Source organism: Anser cygnoides, chromosome 1 (assembly GCF_040182565.1).
Source record: "Anser cygnoides isolate HZ-2024a breed goose chromosome 1, Taihu_goose_T2T_genome, whole genome shotgun sequence".
NCBI classification, from domain to species: Eukaryota; Metazoa; Chordata; class Aves; order Anseriformes; family Anatidae; genus Anser; species Anser cygnoides.
Window position 1 is genome coordinate 76,505,738 of NC_089873.1, and position 18,326 is coordinate 76,524,063.

General features: G+C 42.9%; 2 protein-coding genes across 4 annotated transcripts in view; one reads left to right on the forward strand and one right to left on the reverse strand.

Annotated features, from left to right (window-relative positions):
- Positions 1-697: 697 nt before the first annotated feature.
- MED21 (mediator complex subunit 21) lies at positions 698-7,731 on the reverse strand. The gene is made up of 4 exons (XM_013184710.3): positions 7,574-7,731; positions 7,241-7,355; positions 3,926-4,026; positions 698-1,505 (listed from the first exon to the last, which is right to left on the reverse strand). The coding sequence occupies exons 1-4, from the start codon at positions 7,613-7,615 to the stop codon at positions 1,329-1,331; spliced, it is 435 nt and encodes a 144-aa protein (XP_013040164.1). The 5' UTR covers positions 7,616-7,731; the 3' UTR covers positions 698-1,328.
- A 1,632-nt stretch (positions 7,732-9,363) lies between these two features.
- TM7SF3 (transmembrane 7 superfamily member 3) overlaps positions 9,364-18,326 on the forward strand; it is a 32,112-nt gene continuing 23,149 nt past the window's right edge. For 2 of the 3 annotated variants that reach the window (XR_010832770.1, XM_013184602.3), the window contains exons 1-5: positions 9,364-9,523; positions 14,911-15,065; positions 16,718-16,868; positions 17,302-17,422; positions 17,714-17,885. Coding sequence is in view for 2 of the 3 variants with exons in the window: in XM_013184602.3 (XP_013040056.1) it covers positions 9,454-9,523; positions 14,911-15,065; positions 16,718-16,868; positions 17,302-17,422; positions 17,714-17,885 (669 nt within the window). In the remaining variant the exon portion in view is untranslated. Of the gene's footprint in view, positions 9,524-9,708; positions 9,800-14,910; positions 15,066-16,717; positions 16,869-17,301; positions 17,423-17,713; positions 17,886-18,326 lie in introns of those variants that run through there. The other variant, XM_013184603.3, reaches the window with a different exon arrangement.

The following is an 18,326-nucleotide window of genomic DNA, read 5'->3' on the forward strand; positions in this document are numbered from 1 at the left end:
TTCCATTGGTGCAGCCTACTAAGCAGAAGGATCTAATTCCCTACAGATCAGATTGCTAAAGAACTACTTGAATTGCTCTTATCTGTCCATCCACATTAGCAATACTCATTACCTAAGTTGATGCATGTCCAATACATAGAAGTAGGTAGTCTTGAACAGGAAATGAGTAGACATGTAGAAATAAACACAATAATACAAGACGGGTAACTCAAAGACAGAAAGTGACCAACAGTTTGACTCCAAGTTCATGTGCTGAAGCCCAAATCATCTGGTGGATTTGTTTTTGTTGGTTTTATTTTGCATTTTATTTTTTCCAAATGGAAGAAAAGATGTTGGCATTTCTAGAGTCCTAGGATGAGGGGCACAAGTTTTTTCAGTGTGGGAAGATAAAAAGAAAAACCTCTCTACAGCATGGTGGGGATTACAGGCCTTTTGCTACTTATGATTTTAGCATTCACATGGCAGCAACTGCTTATGCTGAAAAGCAATATTTCATAAGTTACTTTCAGTTCTCATTGCTAGTTTCTCAGAGCCATCCAATGCTTCCTCATTGCTGTCTGCTTTAGAGGAATTCACCAGTTGCCATGAGAATGCAGAGCAGCGGCAGAAGCAGAGCAATGAGCAAGTAACAGCACGTCAGTGGCTGCAATGGAGTCAAAGACCCATTTGTAAATTACAAATGATAAAAAATACCATACCAGGTATCTGCAGATTTATTTATTTTTAAATGAGATGCCAATGGCATGAACACTTACTCTGCAAACTTTAGAGTTTGCCTACCCCTTTATTTGCTCTGTAAAAGATAAGCTAAATAGTAATACAAGTGTTTAATTACCATTTTTGTTAATTAAAACAAATGGCCACCACTGTATTTGTGCCATTGTCTAGCATTATCTGTATGAACTCTGGCAAATTAAACAGCGTATTTGAGCTTTACAGAAAATACAACAAGAACATATAAGTTTGCAGACAGATGAGTAAATTACACAAATACTATTACAGTAACTTTGTTTCTTTTAGACATTAAGGCCCATATAAAAAGTAACAGATTGAAGTCAGACATATCTATGAACAGAAAAAAAATAAGATATTAATATTTTAAGTCAAAGAAATATACACTAAGATGTGAAATTTGAGAACAAAACCACCATGTGTTTCTCATGTCACATGCCACTTAACCTCTGAGGAAAGACATCGGTACCGATGATCAGAGTACTTGGAAGTCCCACAGGAGCAGGGCTGGGTGCAGCAGTTCCCTGTAGATACAGAGCTGTGTTTTCATCTGGCTTTCACAGTTGCATTTTGCAGTGGTGCACTGCCCCCTGGTGCTACGAGTCCGGAAGGGGCTGGCTATGCGTGCCACTTCTTGTCTTCAGCTGTGACTGGGCAATATCTGCCAGGGCACTCTGTATCTTTTCCAGCAGCATATCTCCACGATAAACCACCTCTTCCAGACGGGCAGCTGCTTCGTGATTTTCTTCTTCTAATCGATACAGACTAGCAGCCTTTAAAATGGAAGGGAGGCTAGTAAGGATCTTCAAATACACAAAACTTTCTTACTAAGGGGAGGTGGTATGTAACAGTTAACGCCCCCTAGAAAACAAAGATTCTCCCTTTATCCTCAAATTCTATACTAGTAAATTCAGAGTAACCCATTAGAGATTGCAGCCTGAAACACACTGCATATCCACATGGAGTAAATGAAAAACACCAAATAGAGATGTTAGCTGCTTTCATATTGCAACTCTTAGCTCTCCTGATAAGAAGTGAATATTTATCCCCTTCCCCACACAGGTACTGAAAACTATCCTTACATCTTATGGGGACCTTATTTAGACCTTCCTATTAAATAGTATATTTCACATGAAACTAACAAAATCACATACTTTATTTCTGAACAAAAATGTTTCAGTTAGACAAAGTTAGTGAAATAGAACACGTGAACTTCAGCATTCAGGTAAAATATTTACCAAATTTAAAGCTACTCAAACTTGTTCCAACTCAATTACAGAACAGATGAAACAAAATTGGCTTCAGACACTTTTTTTTTTACTACTACCCAAACCCTTAAAACCTGGTTAATGGGTCTTCTTAAAATCATGCTTAAACTGGCAAGTTCTATGAACATATTCATCTTTTCTGCAAGGCTCATGTACAGTGAAGGTTAATATATCACCTAAGACTTGACAGACCTTGGAAGAAGGGTCAGAGAAAGAATAGAAAAACGTACAAGCTCAAAATATAGAATCCAGTTCAATTAGTTCAGTCTCAGTTGTTAGAAGATTGACTGCAGGTAAACTGACATTTTTGAGCAAAATATGCATCAGCCTTGACACAAAAGACCTCAAGAGGGACCAGTAAATTGTATTGGGTATTAATGTGGCAGCCCCTTTTATCACTTAAGTTAAGCCTACCTGGTCAGGTGTCTATCTACTTTTCTCAACTAAACCTCCACTGCATACTTTAGAGTATTCCAATCACCATCAAAATAGTCTTTCAAAATGTCAGAATATTTATCTTTAATAGCGCCCTAATACAAACAACAGAAAATAAAAGTCAAAACTAGAATCAGTAAAAGATGGAATCCAGGCTATCTTCTCAAAACCAAGCAAAAAAAGATCAGAAGTTCTTTTGAAACCAACTTCTGCATTAACTAAGCAAGAAACTGTTAGAATATCAATTCTGAGGAAAGCATGCCCCTACTGGATAACTAATTCCTTTCTGGAGCACCCTGGTTTGCTTGCATTAGCTGTCACTACAATCAGACTCGACTCAGTCATGAAAAGAAGTCTAATGTAGCTGCAGCAGAAAGAAGTCTTCAACTATTAGATACAGTTACACGAAATGAGGCTGGTGTTTACATTCCCAATTAGTATGTTCAATTGTTATTAGCAAGGTTTCCAAACTGCTTTTGGATAGTCACAGATTATCAACCCTGGTGTAAAACCTTCAGGAGATCTTAAAGCAACTAGATTTCTCAAAGAAACAGAATTTTCTGTATCCTTGCTGCATTCTAAAAAGAAAATACTTGATGTAAATTTAGAAACTAGAGTCCAAAAAATCACATTTAATATGCAAGATCTGTACACAGAATATCAAAAAAAAAAAACAGCAACATTCTTTGAATTGTGGGTCTGAGACATTTTTTGGAAGTGAGAAACAGCTGAATGTTGCAAAAGGGCTCAGAAGCTGTTTGCAGCAGTTCCATTCCTGTAAGGCAGGGAATGGAGATTATGATACTGGCTACACCTGCAAATAGCTGCCTTGGTTAGTAGCTGCTTCCTGTTCCCAAGCTCTTCCTAGAGCTTCTGTGGTCTAAAGAAAGGAAGAACAAGAAATAACAGCATCAAGATTGCCTGGCTGGTCCAAAAGAGTACATCCTATTACTGAAAAGTTAAGGAATTGCTTTGTGACAGAGATAGAGAACTTAAAACATACCCTGCCAATTCTTTAACAACCAGTAACATTGTGGGAGAATGAAAGGCTACAAAAATGCAGCTACAAAATGAAACAGCCCTAATGAGCAAATAGACTATGAAAGATCCAAGGAAAAAAAGCAGCCAACAATGCCAATGCACATCAGTACCGTCACATCTGTTGCATTAATATTAGAATATCTAAAGAACACAGGTAGCTGTACTACGCTTTAGGACTGTGATGTTATGATAAGTTTATTTTGGAAAAATTTCTAGCCAAAAAGTTTAAAATATTCTGTGTATAGCCGTATTAAGAACCAAATGTAAAGAGCAGTTTTTCAAGTGAGCCCATAAAATACTGACAGGCTACCTTCATGAAAAATTCAGGCCTACAATAGAGTCACTTTTTATGATTGCCTGTCGAAAGTAAAAAAAGTGTTTAAAAAAGAAGGAAAGAAGGAAGGTTGCCATCAGTAACAGTTGATATTTTTAATTACAAGTACTCTTACCTGCAAAGCTGCTGTTGATTCTTCACTAGGCAGGGAATCTATTAGAACATCAATATCTTTTGCAGTTCGTGCAATCAATGCTGCAAACAGCTGGGCATATTCTTTAAAAGAATGAAAAAAAGTCAGCCTGCTCAACACATTACTGAAATAAGCATAACTCTACTTTTACAACAGAAAATTCTGAAGAGTTGAAGTATACAGATGTTAAAATTTCCCCTAGAGGAAGGATATGACAGTATCATAAGTGATAAGAACACAAACATATTAGTGACTGCATCAGTTGACAAGGGAAAACTGACTGATGTCATCTACCTGGACTTCTGTTAGGCCTTTGACGCAGTCCCACATGACATCCTGATCTCCAGATTGCAGAGAGATGGATGTGAAGGGAGGACCATTCAGTGGGCAAGGAATTGGCTCGAAAGGTGCACCCAGAGAGAGGTGGTCAATGGCTCTATGTCCACGTGGAGGCTGGTGATGAGTAGTGTCCCTCAGGGGTCTGTCTCGGGACTAGTACTGTTGAATATCTTTATCAATGACACAGACAGTGGGATCAGGTGCACCCTCAGCAAGTTTGCAGGCAACACCAAGCTGAGTGGTGCAGTCGATACAAAAGAAGGAAGGGAAGCCATCCAAAGGGACCTGGACAGGCTGGAGAAGTGGGCCCACGTGAACCTCAGGAGGTTCAGCAAGGCCAAGTGCAAGGTGCTGCACCTGGGTTGGGGCAATCCCACACATGAGGACAGACTGGGAGAACAACTCATTGAGAGCAGCCCTGCGGAGAGGACTTGGGGGTTCTGGTGGACCAAAAGCTCGGCATGAGCCAGCAGTGCGTGCCAGCATAGCTCAGAAGGCCAGCTGCACCCTGGGCTGCAGCAACACAGGCATGGTCAGAAGCAGGTCCAGGGAGGGGATTGTCCCCCTCTGCTCTGCCTTGTGAGGCCCCACTTGGAGTGCTGCAGCCAGCTCTGGGGCCCCCAGCACCAGAAGCATGTAAACCTCTTAGAGCGGGTCCAGAGGAGGGCCACAAGGATGTGCAGAGGGCTGGAGCACCTCATCACAGGACAGGCTGAGAGAGATGGAGCTGTTCAGCCTGAAGAGAAGGCTCCAAGGTGACCTCATTGCAGCTTTTCAGTACTTAAAGGGGGCTTATAAGAAAGGTGGAGAACAACTTTTAGTTTCAAACCATTCCCCCTTGTCTTGTCATTATCTGACTGAGCAAAAGGAGGGGAAGACTTAGATCAGAGGTTAGGAGGAAATTCTTCATTCAGCGGGTGGTGAGGCACTGGCACAGGTTGCCCAGAGAAACTGTGGAGGCCCCATCCTTGGAGGTGATCAGGGCCAGGCGGGATGAGGCACTGAACAATGTGCTCTGGTGGGTGGCATCCCTGCCCATGGCAGGGGGGGTGGAACTGGATGATCTTTAAGGTCCCTTCCAACCCAAGCCATTCTACAAAGATGATGGTAGTTTGACTACAATCCCAGATAGAACAAGGTAGCTGGTTATACAAAGGGCTGGACTTTATATAAATGAGAAAATAGCTAGAACTCCATCGTGGTTAGCCAGTTAAGAAATTACTAAGAACAGTACTAAGTACTCTAGTCACTACATTAAGCACTGAAAGTAGCTAAGAATTCATTTAACCTTTCAACCCTTGCCTTGAAGTCTGACTTAAAGAGAACGCTAGAAACTGTAAAGGTAATGATTCAAATACACAGACTATTTAAATTATGTTAAGAATCATGAAAGAATGCAAGGTTTGTTAGTTTTAAAAAAAAGTTAACTATTCAGCCACAGGAAAAGTTAAATTGCCACTGAGAAACAGAAGAACGTAAGTTTATAATGGATCTTAATTTAGCTACCAGACCTTTGAAGGACCTACATGGATTTTTAATAAGAGGTTCTATAAGTCAGAAACAAAGCTTTCCCATATGGAGTTGTATCCATTCAATTTGAATCAATTTGTTACTGCAGCTAGAATACTGAAACAGCCTTCAATTTATAACTTAAGATCTTACACATTTTTTCCTGTTGTTGGCTTCCACAAATCTTTCATGAACTGAGAAAATACTCTCCAATAGAGAAAAAACTAGAAAAGATTGACATTCTCAAAGGTACGCTTGACTTGAATAAAACCAACAACCCAGGCAACCAAAAGCACCCTAACAAACCCACTTAAAGCTTGTCCTCTGTGTTATCACATATATACTCTTACCTGTACACCAGTGCTCTCCACACTGAGCTTTAAGGCCTGTTTGTTAAGAATTTAAATATCCAAAGACGTGTAACTGGTAGTTTTGTTTCATCAGCATCATTAACTCAGTTATATGATTTTACCAAACTCACTACATTCAGAGAAATGAATAAGAAAGATAAAGCAGAGGACTGACCCTTTTAGGACCTTAACAAAGCCTCTAACTCTTAAGCCATCACATAGATGTCAGTACCTGGGAGAGCCTCAAGTACCATAAGGAAGCAAACAAATCTTTTACTTGCTTTTTTTCCAACTAATTTCTGTCAGAGAGCAAGCCACCATAGACCATTGAAGGACAAGTCAACAACTGTCATAGAAAGAGCATCACTGTTCCCCTGGTATCCTACTAATCAAACTTTATCTAATGCATGAAACCTGTAAAATTTTCTCAGGGAAAAACAATAGGGGGGTGTTGATTTAGGATGAGGATAACATAATTATTTAAATACTAACTTGAAATTCTAAGATTACATAGAACTTTTAGTTTTCTTTTCAACTTTAGTATCTTACATTAGTTTTATTTCTCTCAGGGAAAAAAAAAAAAAACACAAACAACCCACCAACAGCAACCAAAAAAACCCACAATTGTCAGCTGGGAAAGTCAACATGACATTAATCCTTAATTTCATAAGCAAACGACACATACAGAAACATAAATAACTACAAGTCTATGAAATGGAGAATTTTAAACTCATGCTCAACTTCATGAAACTAACCCCTATTCTTGTAAAAAAAAAAAAAAATTGGAAGGGCTGTTCACTAACAACCTCCCCCAGCAGTCCTACTACAGTAACTTATATAGAAAAGGCTACTGTATGTGTGTAAATAAACCACCACAAGAAACACGTTTTAATGCTTAGTTAAAACTTAAAATGATCTTTCTTCTACCACGATCTTATACAGCAAGTGCAATTGATGATGTTTTGTGACTTAAATTCAGTCACCCCTCGAGTTACTAGTGGAACTGTTTGCTGAGCACGAAATGGTGCAAAGCGAGAGCCACAGACCACACCGCATCGGGACACGCTCGCGGTGCGCTAGCAGAGGCAGGAGGACTTGCCTTCCGTTGGATTAGCCGGCTGGTCCTTATTGATTGCCGTCTGGATGTTGCTGAAGGAGGCCGGCGGGCCGCACTGCTGCAGCACTCCGATGGCATTGCAGAACTGGTCTGCGAGCTGCGGGCAGTAACGAGACCGTTAGTTTACCTCAGCACCGCAGCCATTTCCATCCCATTTCGCCCCCCGGCCCCCGCGGCTCGGACGGGAGCAGTGCCCGCGGCCAGCAGCGGCGATGCCCCCAAGGCTGCCAGCGCAGCGAGCCCAACGCCGGGCTCCTCTCCCCTGCAGAAAGAAAAAATCAGAAGGGACAGGAGGGGAAAGCAGCACCACCTCACCGAGTTCACGGCGTCCTGCAGCTGCGTTAGCCTGTCCGCCATGCCGCTGCTGTCCTTCCCCACCCGGATACCAGGCCAAGTCGGGCCGGGACCGCCCCCTGCAGGCCGGGAGGAGCCGCGGCCCCGGGTAACTCGGGACTTGGTTAAAAAGCTGAGCCACGACACTGAGTACCAAAGCCGAGCCACAAAGCTGTTGGCACAGTGTAAACGCAAAGCTACCGCTCGTTTTTAAGGTATTAGTGAAGCTGGTAGGTTTGCTATGGGGCTTCTGCAAGCTGGCTGGGTGCGGCGCTGAGCCTGGAGTAAGTGGGGTTTATGGAGCCTCTCACAGGCACTGGGAGCCACAGTGTGTCCTCTGAATGCTGAGCTGAGAACAGTGACAGAAGTCTCATTTCCAGAGGTCAGCTAGGACAGCTGCTCCAAGCAAAAAGCTAATTTTGATGGTCTTCTAGTATCACACAGACTTTGAACTGTGGGAACCCTGTTTGGCTGAACAGGGTCAGCAAACTAGATATGTAACCAGCAGGACCAGGGAGGTGATCATTCCCTTATACTCTGCTCTGGTAAGGCTGCATCTCCAGTGCTGTATTCAGCTTTGGGCCCTTCAGTACAAGAAGAACATTGAAGCCCTGAAGCATGTCCAGAGAAGGGCTATGAAGCTGGTGAAGGACCTGGAACACAAGTCCTGTGAGGAGTGGCTGAGGGAACTGGGGTTGTTGGGGTTGTCTGGAGAAGAGGAGGCTCAGGGGAGACCTTACTGCTCTCTACAGCTACCTGAAAGGAAGGTGTGGGGAGCTGGGGGTCGGCCTCTTCTCGCACATAACTAGTGATAGGACTAGAGGGAACGGCCTCAAGTTGCACCAGGGAAGGTTCAGGTTGGAAATTAGGAGACATTTCTTCTCAGAAAGAGTAGTCAGGCATTGGAACGGGTTGCCCAGGGAGGTGGTGGAGTCACCGTCCCTGGGAGTGTTTAAGGAAAGGTTGGTCCTGGCGCTTAGGGACATGGTTTAGTGGGTGACATTGGTAGCAGGGTGATGGTTGGAGCAGATGATACTGGAGGTCTTTTCCAACCTTAATGATTCTATGATTCAATGATATCCTGACAGAGAAAGGCTTCTTTTCCAATCACAGCAGGCAAAGATGTAGAGAAGAAAGAACAGCCACTTGTCTGAAATGATTGCAGTCTTAAACGCAGACCAGTGCTCATTGCTGCATTCTCATGCCAGGCTTGCAGCTTCCTTTTGTATCTGAACTGGAAACTGGATCAAAGCAAGCTGGGCAAAACACACTCAACAAAACAGGGAGGAGTGTGCAAAGCTTTTTAGAGCCTAGATTAGAACATAAGTTCATAAACAAGGCAGAAATGGCAACAGGATCATCTTAAAACTCATGGGAAGTGGAAAAAGAAGAGACTTTTAATTTGCCTTCTGTCATCTCATCACAAGCCCATGAATCACCTGCATGGCCAGAGGTGCCTTGAGCACACCAGCAACCTCAGGGGCTACACTGTGTTTTATCAGACCATGTGAAAACAAAACAGCAGTGCATTAAATAAATAACAACAACAACAATAATAATAATAATTTGACACCCCCTGCACATAACACCTCAGCGTGGATATCTTCCTAAGCTCACTACCAATCCTAGCCGTGGAAATCACCACACAGGCGGGAGAGGTGGCTGGAGCGGATAAAAGCCGTTTTGGGGGCATTTATGCCCCGTTATCTCAGGCAGGCGGGTGAGGGGAGGCGAGAACCGCCTGGGCCGGGCGGAGCCTGCGAGGGAGTGCTGCGCCGCCTCACAGGCTCCGCCCGGCCCAGCTCTCTCCTTAGCGCCCTGGCTTCTCTCTCAGCCTCCTCTCCCCTTCCCTCCTCAGCGCCATGCGGCTCCCTTCCTGCGTTCTGCTGCTCCTTGGGCTCGCCGAGGCGCTACGAGGTGCCGGCGCCTCAGGTGAGCCTGGAGACGGGGCTGGGGAGGGAGGCTGAGGGCCGCGGCCGCCATTACGTGGCGGGAGGGAGGGGGCTGGTCAAGCGCGGTTCGTTGCGGGAAGAGGGTGCTTTACGGCCCCCCCCCCCCTTTTATTTTAGTTTAAATTATTGTTTAACAGTCTTGCACCTTATTAGCTACGCACCTTATTGCAATAACAGCCCTGCACCTTATTAGCTATGGACGTTGTCGTTTGGACAATCCGATGGATCTGCTGGCTACAGTCCTGCTGCTACAGGGGTATGGTGTAGGCTGAGGGGTGTAGAGTTGTATGGTGTAGAGCTCTACTCTTTTTGAGGAAACAGGGTGGCATTCACTAGGCTAGGAGTTTATATCAGAAAGGGAAGAGGGTTAACTGCTTCTTTTTGTCACAGCTCTCAAGAGGTTGTGGGTTCCTAGCATCTTGCCAATTGCAGGCTGAAAACCGCTAGCTTTTTAAAATCAAGGAAATGAGCAAAACCACCAAATATTTGGAACTCTGTTCCTGAAATGACTTGTTGGCCTGCTGATGTAATCTCCATTTATTAAGCATTGGCTTTTTTTGTAATTCCCTTGTGTGCATGCATGGGATTATAATAGGTTTCCAGAGGTAAGCGTACTGTAATGATTATATCTTGTGAAGATTTAACAGACATTTACTTCCTTATCATTAATCTCTTATCTGTGTTTTTTTTTCTGTTTGAATAAAGGAAAAAATAAGCAGTTTCCTCAGAGATAAGCAAGCAGTCCCTTGTGTTAGGGCTGGTATAAGCCTCCTCTTAGTTTTTCTTTTCTTCTAAGGTAGCATGGAACAAAGTTTAATTCTCCAGAAGGAGAAATCTACTCTTGGGATACTCTGCAAGACAGCATTTGGAATCAGTCCGAAGTGTGCAAGTATTCTTCCTGCTCTAGTCTTGGTGTTCTTGCAGGTTCTGAGAACTTCAGCTTAGTACTTGGTGGTGGTGGGTAGGTTTGAGAATAAAGGTTCAGTATTCTTAGATCTCAATCTATTTATTAAAAGATGCTGGTAAGCAACTTATCACACAGACTTGATTGAAGATGGATCATAAGTTTTTAGTTTATTTTCTTAACGGTATTTACAAAGGCAGAATGAAAGTGAGACAGCAGCTGCTTTGCCTTGAAGTAACTTGTTGATACACCTTGCAGAATTGAGGGTAAAGGGGAAGAAGAATATGTCCTTCATGAAAAGTTAATAAGCTGTGTAATTTGTGTACCAAACCCAAACTGATTATTAGGCCCTTTAAACAAGGACACTTAATGGTTCACTGATTTGAAATTGTCTTGTGGCTGTTCAGTCTGGGATATCCAGGTTTGTGGAGATGGCTTTTGCTACTTCCTAATATTAGAAGATCCCACTTCACTTTTAAAGTGCTGATAAGTAAAATATGCCTTTGATGGCCTGTATTACTTTTCTGGGGTTCTGATGGGCTGCAGCTCTTTAAACTGAGTATTTATGCGTAAGTATATTAAACAGAATGCTTGGTGCCTCCTGGGGAGCCCCACCTTTATGAAATAGGAGTGCAACTGGCCTTGTTTGCTACATCCAAACCAGGATGTTTAGTGATGCAAAAACTCAAGTGTAGTTAGGATTGAGCAGTGCCTGTATGGTAGTTTTAGCTGGACCAAGACCATCCTTCATTTAAGATACAGTTCTACTAATAGTCATGCAAAAATAAGAAGCAGTGGAATGATTGCTTTCCTTCTGCTCCTTCACCCCCTGGCTTATCTGGATCTACTTGGTTTGTGCTAGCTGTTTAGTCTATGCAGAGACACTCTTTTAAAACAAGAGTTTCCCATAAAGCTATTCTGCAGTTTGAATGTGACAGCTGGTCACTCGTACCTTGTGGCATTTGTGGTATTTTCTCTGACCAAGGAGCTTTTGTCTGAGACAGGTGTACTGACTGAGCATGGCTCTGCAGGTAAAGGGCTGTTTCTGCATGGACAACAAAGGTGTTTCTTAATGGAAATTGAATTGAACCATAGGGTGTCACCAAGAACCTCATGTGGTTAGCTCTTTATTGGCAATGGGGAATGACACTTGACTATTGGAGCTGGAAAGGCAGGTGGTTCAATTAAAGTACCAAATGAGCTGAGAGCTTGGCACTGAATCAGCAGCATGGAAATGGTTCAACAGGATGGAATTGATTCGAGCTGGCTGTTGATCTGCAGTTTCTCCAATAAACATAGAGAAAGAATAATAAATGCCAAGCCTCTGTAGAACTGCCTGCCTTCGTTCTTAGAGTAACGACTTGTGATCTCTAGAGCTCTGAGAGGTTAAATTCCTTTGCTGTCTTTACTAGCTTTGCTCATATAGTTAGTGGGAGAAATGATGCAACGTGGGGTGACAGAGCAGATTGTTGTCCACCTTTGCTTCTCAGTTCTGTCTGTGCTCCTGTCTTAGTATTGGTGGTACTGGTACACTGAATAACACATGCTAAGTACTCCAACTTTGTTCTTGCTCAGTTTCAATAATACTGACTTGAAGTATCTGTTTTCAGTTGATAGTTTTTGTAATACTGAGGATTCCTCTCTTGTATCTTATCTAAAACCACTTTGACATACAACGACCTTCAGACTTCCTACTCTTGTAGAGAGGAGGAGTTTAGCCTGGCATTGTACCAGCAGTTTCCAGATCTCCACTGTTTTGAGAGAAGTGGAGCAAAACCAAAAAAACCTAACAAGCAAAAAGAAATAAAGCTGGGATGCCTGAATCTTGTTTCTGGCTCTGTTGCTCTGTTCTGGCTCACTTCTGTGATGGTGTCATCTTAGTAGCCCTGTCTGGCATGCTATGTTCAGGGAGCCGAAGCTTGCATGCTGTGGCCAGCACTGTGTATTCTTGGAGGCTTCTGGTTTCTGCCCTTCAAAGCCATTTTGCCACCACTGAGCCCCACATGGCTCAGGCAGCCCAGTGATGGCCCTGGGAAATCGTGAGTAGGCTGTTTTGTCTAACTCCCATGGAGTCTGCCTAGGAGCACCACCGATGACTTCTTCAAAAGACAGAAATGGAGGAGGCAGGAAGGTTTTTAGGTGGTATTGTCTGTGGCCAAGTAGCAACTGTTCTTCCAGCAAATGACTTAAAAGGTTCTGCTGCTTGACAGTGTTTGTGAACTCTCTGTAGTAATCTTTCAAGCCTAGATGGAAGTGTGGTTCAAGGAGCCTGTAGAAAGCAAGCTGAAAAATACTAGCTTGACTGGCTGTAGTCATTCTTGTTCTGTATCCGGAATCTTTACTCTTCTGTCCAGACTTTAGTTTAAAATGAAATGTGCTGTTTTAGGAGCAGTTATGCAAACACTAAAGCAATGTAGAACACCATGTGTTAATTTGCCATGCTAATTAAACTTCAGAGAGTGCCTCAGACATTCAGAGTCCCATGATCATGTTGAAGTAGTGTCAGCATGTCTTGCTGACAAATCCACTCTTATATATGAGGAGGCCTCTGGGTGTAAGTACAGAGGGGAGGTGAGAAAGCAGACGAGCTATTTTTCCCCCTTGCTGTAGAGCATAGAGAGGATGTATATGGTTTCAGTTTTTCCTTAAAAGACCGTTTTGGTGAACTTCCTGCAGTTCAGGAAACTGCCCTTAAAGTTCAGAATTGTTTTTCTGTATTCTAAATTTCATACCAAATTTGAGTGCATAGAAAGTTGGTGCTTTTTAAATGCCCTTCTCTAGCTTTTGCAGTTAGTTGCATTTCTGGTAAAATTTAAGAGCTTAAGGGGAAAGAGGTCTTGTGGAGAGGGGGATATCTGAATATTGCTCAAAGTACTTCATGAGAAACTGAAAAATACTCAAAGCTTTCCTTTTGGTAGTTCTAATTTTACATTAATATTTAATGCTTGAGAACTTGCAGTAGAAACTTCTCTACCCTAGCATAAACTGCAAGTGATAGGATAGGGAAAAAAAATCCTTAGTCTGATTCATATTTCAGCAAGGGTTTTATTGGTGATGCAGTATTGATAATCATCAAAGTTTTGGGGTGGGCATAGGAGCGAAGTAAGCACTGAAATTAGCAAGATGAAATGAGTATCTTCTTTCTCTCTGCTGTGAGAAGAGTGGAAGATGTATAAATGTAGGAGCTCACCTCTGTTTACATGTGATCAAAAGGCAAAGAAGCTGGCCAGAGATGCAGTTCTTGGCAGGGGAGAAAGAGTAGTAACAGGAAAGGGATACGGAGTATTGGGTGTAGAGTTCTGAATGAGAAGACTTTTTCCTTTCTTTGAAAGGGAGACTGCCTGAGACATCCATGACAGCGAGCATGGGATAGTGTTGTTTGTACTTAAATAGAAGAAGCAGAGTAACTTGACAGTATCAACCCATGTGCTGTAAGAGGCAACTCTGCTGTGGAAATATTATGCATGTTTGATAAGCTTTAGGTCAGTTGGGTTCCTGTGTGTCTGCATGCCTGAAGGGGAATTCTTATGAAGCATCAGAATGCAAAGCTGAAGGGCATCATGCATGCCACATGCATCTACTCTGTCCACTCTTCAACAGAAGAAAATCTTGCGGCTTCTGTACAGCTGCTTCGCTTCCCTTCTCTGAAATCCCCAGTCCCCCAGGAGCACAGCACAGGGAGAAACCAGGCTTTCTTGTGGGACTTGAACAACAAGCCAAAGCTGTTTCTCAAAGAATCTTATATCCTGGGTCATGTGGCTCCTTTAAAATTAAAAAGACAGCAGGTGACAGAGCTATGTGCATCCTAAGAAGAAATGGTCTTGGTTGCATCTTAGAAAGTCACTAGACTTTAGATACTGAAATAAGGGTACAACAGCCCTAATAATTAAGAATAGCGTGGGAGTAAATGACATGTGAAATAACTGAAAGCAGGTGAGTATACTTATCTAAACTGCAGACTTGATTCTATTGTAGGATTTGACCCAATTCCCATCATTGGGAAATTTGCCCACGAAGTCCAACTGGGCAAGTTCAACTGGGCAAGTTGGCTGGCTAATACAAGCCTGTTGTATTATTGTCCTGGGTTTGCAAAAGAGCAAGTAGAGCTCAGTATCTTATTTACTTTAGTGATTATTGTTTGCCCCTGATTAGCTGCAGGTGATCAGCCAGTGCAGTGTCTTTTTGGAGCTGGACAGAGCTCCTGGCAGGAAGTCAAGTCCTGTGTGCTTAGGTAAATGCCAGGCTGCCTGGAGGCTTCTGCCTGCACCTTTCCCTGTAGGCATACCTCTGTGTGCGGGAGCTTCTGCAGCCATGACTTACTGAGTGGAAGCGGCGTAAAACGTCTTGCTTTGTTCCCAGCTGATATGTTATTGGGTTACTGGAAGCTTCCAGGCTGTTCTTGAGAACTGCTTCTCATGTGGGCAAAAAAAGTAGATCTTCCTCTTTCTTTTTTTGGAATGCAGGTCTTCTTGAGCTCTCCCTGGGAAGATTCAGAAATGTGCTACTTAACCAGACCAATCCAGTAGAAGCTGTAATCAGAAACATTGCAAGCAATGTGACAGTTGTTATTTTTCAAGTACATGCACAGCAAAACAGCGTGGTGATATCCTTTGACAAGGTATGGTAAGAGTGTCATTTCTGTTCTCAAATACTATGTTCTTTCCCTAAATGAGAACTAAGAGCTCTCCTACACATAGGAATACAGAATTCAAGCTATATAAGTGCTACATAGGAGCCATGCAAGTAACATGCTCTTAGGATTTTTGAAACTTAAATACTACTTGCTCATGTGTCATGACTGCTATTTTGAAAGCCTGGATGGCAAAGATTTCAGAGCTTCAAGGCTTCATTCTTGGTGGGAGTGGTGCTTCTGACATATGACAGCTGACCATGTCCATTGGTGTTTGATTAAAAATGGATTGATGATAAGCATTTCCCAGAAACTGTTTTATGCTAAGCTCTATCACTTTGGGATGTTCATATGTCTGTTCATGTGGCTTGTAGATAGCTACTGCAGTTAGTGTGTTATCCCAGCTGCTGCTCCTGAATTTAATTATTGTTTGGTGGCATATGGAGAAATTCTTCTATGGTATTCCAGTGAAGGCTGCCACTTCTAGCCAGCAACACAAGCATTCCTACTGCTATACACTAGCCACTATTTGTCCTATCATTACTGGGGTGCAATCTAAAATACTGACTTCTATGATGCTGTAAGCCAGTAACATTCTGCTCAATGTTGAAGGTACTAGGTATCAACTTCACAGTTGCTATCCTGTTTCCCGTCACTGTATTACAAATGAGAATATGCTGGGTGCCAAGAACTATGCTGGGAAACTTAGAAGATGAATAACCTGGTACACAAGTTGCCCAGCTCAGTCTCCTTTACACTGTTGAAATACCCAGAATTCCAGGGCAAAGACACTAACACCTACTCAGTCTTTGATTACCAGTCATAGAGTTTTCTGTTGCCATTTCAATCCCTGCTTGCATGCATGGGGCTTACCAGGCCAAGGGCAGTACTACGTAAATATGGCTGTACTGCTTTTAGGGCTGGCTTGCTTCTGGAGATACGAAACTGAGCCAGACCTTAATGCCTGCCAGGTCCAAAGTGCTTCCTTGCAGCATTGCCTCTGATAACTGTGGTGGTCTTGGACAAAAGCACACTTTTCCATGCTGAAAAAGATTTGACTGCAGGCTAGCTGGTTGTTCCAGCCATGAGAGTGGTGCTGCCATTGCTGACAGACATTTCCTTGAGGCTCTTGGTTCTGAAAGGGATGGTGTTAGGGGGGGCTGTCTGGCATGGCTAGTGTTAAAAGCCAGCTGTTACACAGTCATCGCCCTCCTGGTGGAGATAGCAAGGTGTTTCTGCACTTCAGCTTCCAGGATGCTCTTTTGTGCCCTCACAGCTTTTTGTGAGGGATATTCTAATCCCTCTATATCTTTACAAACATGCATTGACTAGTATAGCATTAGGCTTAACTAGCTAGAAATCTCTGCAATTCGCTTGTGATACTAACTCTTTGATAGTCTTCAACTTTATTAGTTGCACTTTTGAGCTTGAATTGGGCAACATGTGGTGTCAGAGGCTGTTCTTTTTTCAGCTCTAACCTTCTAGCTAGCTGTGGGCTGAATGCCTCATCTGTGGCAGCTGGCACTGAGATGTGTGCCCTACAGGTTTGTGGCAGGGATGTGACTACTGTGCAATATGTTTAGTTACAGTGATATGTAATCCTGAAGAACTGCTTGCTTATATAATCCATTTCTGTCCAGAATCCATCTGCAAACAGCTCAGGAACTGGAGTAGACAAAGGACTGATTTCTATCCTTCGGCCTCAACAGAGTGTGTGTACGTGGTACCTTCGGTCACTGGATGCTAACCAGGTGCTAAGCACAGCTATCTCCATTCCATATATGGAAAAAGGTATGGTCTTATTTCTTGTGAAGGAATACCAGCTCTACCTACTACAAGCTAATTAAGTGTTAGTGTTGGCTTTTCAGAGGTAGTATTCTTACATGGTGCAAGTGTATGACAGAGATAGTGCAAACTCTTTTGAAATGGACTGCCAAAGCTTGAGATCATTAGAGACTTGTGTATAGGATGTACTGTTTGTTCTTGTCGTGACTTCAGCCTTAGAGTAGAAAAACACTGTACTTGTGTATCAGGGCTTATGTTAGTGATTGCAGTGAAACCACTTCTATCATCTGCAAGAGTAGAATCTGACAGTTTTGTGTCCTCAGCAAGCAGACTATGCCTGCCTGCAAATGCATGTGTTGCTGAGGTCTTAACACTTTTTTTTTCAAGCTGTGTAAGGAGGAAGTAAATACTACTACAGCTAACTATTCTTATTTTCTAGATCCTATACCTGGAGGCTGCAATCTAGAATTTGACTTGGAAGTGGATCCCAACATTTACCTAGACTATACCTTGGTTGATACACACATCAAGTTTGCTCCTGCAAACTTGGGATATGCTAGGTATGTGTGTTTTTCAATAATTAAAACAAAAGGTATGAACTACAGTGTACTCAGCAGACCTCCCTTATCCTATATTTGACTAGGGTCGTAGTACAAGATTCTGCTGGAAAGGTTGAGCATCCAACTACTGGTAGAAATCTTGTTTGCTGCAACCAGCAATCTAAACAGTAAATGAAGATAAGGAGGATGGGGGGAGGAGGTAACACAAGAACTGAAAGCTGCATCTTGTGGGAGAGATTATACATCTGGAGGCTTGTGCCAGGCTTGTAGTTGACTTCTTTTTAATTGTAGAGGAGCAAATCCACCAGCTTGTGATTCAGGGACTGGTCAGAACTCCAGATGGCGGCTGCACTATGATGTCTACCAGTACTTCTTACCAGAGAACAACCTTTCTGAGATGGTACTCATGAGCCACATACGGAAGATGTCTGAGGTACAAAGTATCAAAGCTAATGGTGTTAAAGTAAGTATGAAGCACCAGCGTACCAGGTACTTGGCAGTAGCATTGTCTTAAACTTTCTCCTCCCCTGTGCCTCTCATCTTTGAGTGGTGATGTAGGCAAGCTGCTGATGCTTGAGGCTTCCTGCTTGTATCTGGGATTTCTGGCTAGGAAGTATACACTGTCTACACAAAATGGCAGCCACTGGCTCTTCTGGGAGAGGAGGCTGGTGAGCACAGCTTGAAATGTCATGGGGCTGAGACCTCTGGTAATGGTCTTTGATATTAGGTAGAGATTAATGATGGGTGTGTGAAGTGTTTGTCATGTATCCTGTTCTCAATCAAGTAAGCTGTTATTGCAGTGTCTTCTTGCTGGATAGTTTACCTATAACAATATTGCCACTGAGTCTCTCTTAATCCAGAAGTAGAGCTGCTTCTGACAGATCACTGTAGTCTCCTGCATTGC

Excerpts from the sequence above, each read along its gene's own strand:
- MED21 (XM_013184710.3), bottom strand. The coding sequence starts at position 7,615 with ATGGCGGACAGGCTAACGCAGCTGCAGGACGCCGTGAACTCG. Across the intron at positions 4,027-7,240 it reads GCCGGCTAATCCAACGGAAG|AATATGCCCAGCTGTTTGCA; the intron begins GCAAGTCCTCCT and ends ATTCTTTTAAAG. Across the intron at positions 1,506-3,925 it reads AATCAACAGCAGCTTTGCAG|GCTGCTAGTCTGTATCGATT; the intron begins GTAAGAGTACTT and ends TCCATTTTAAAG.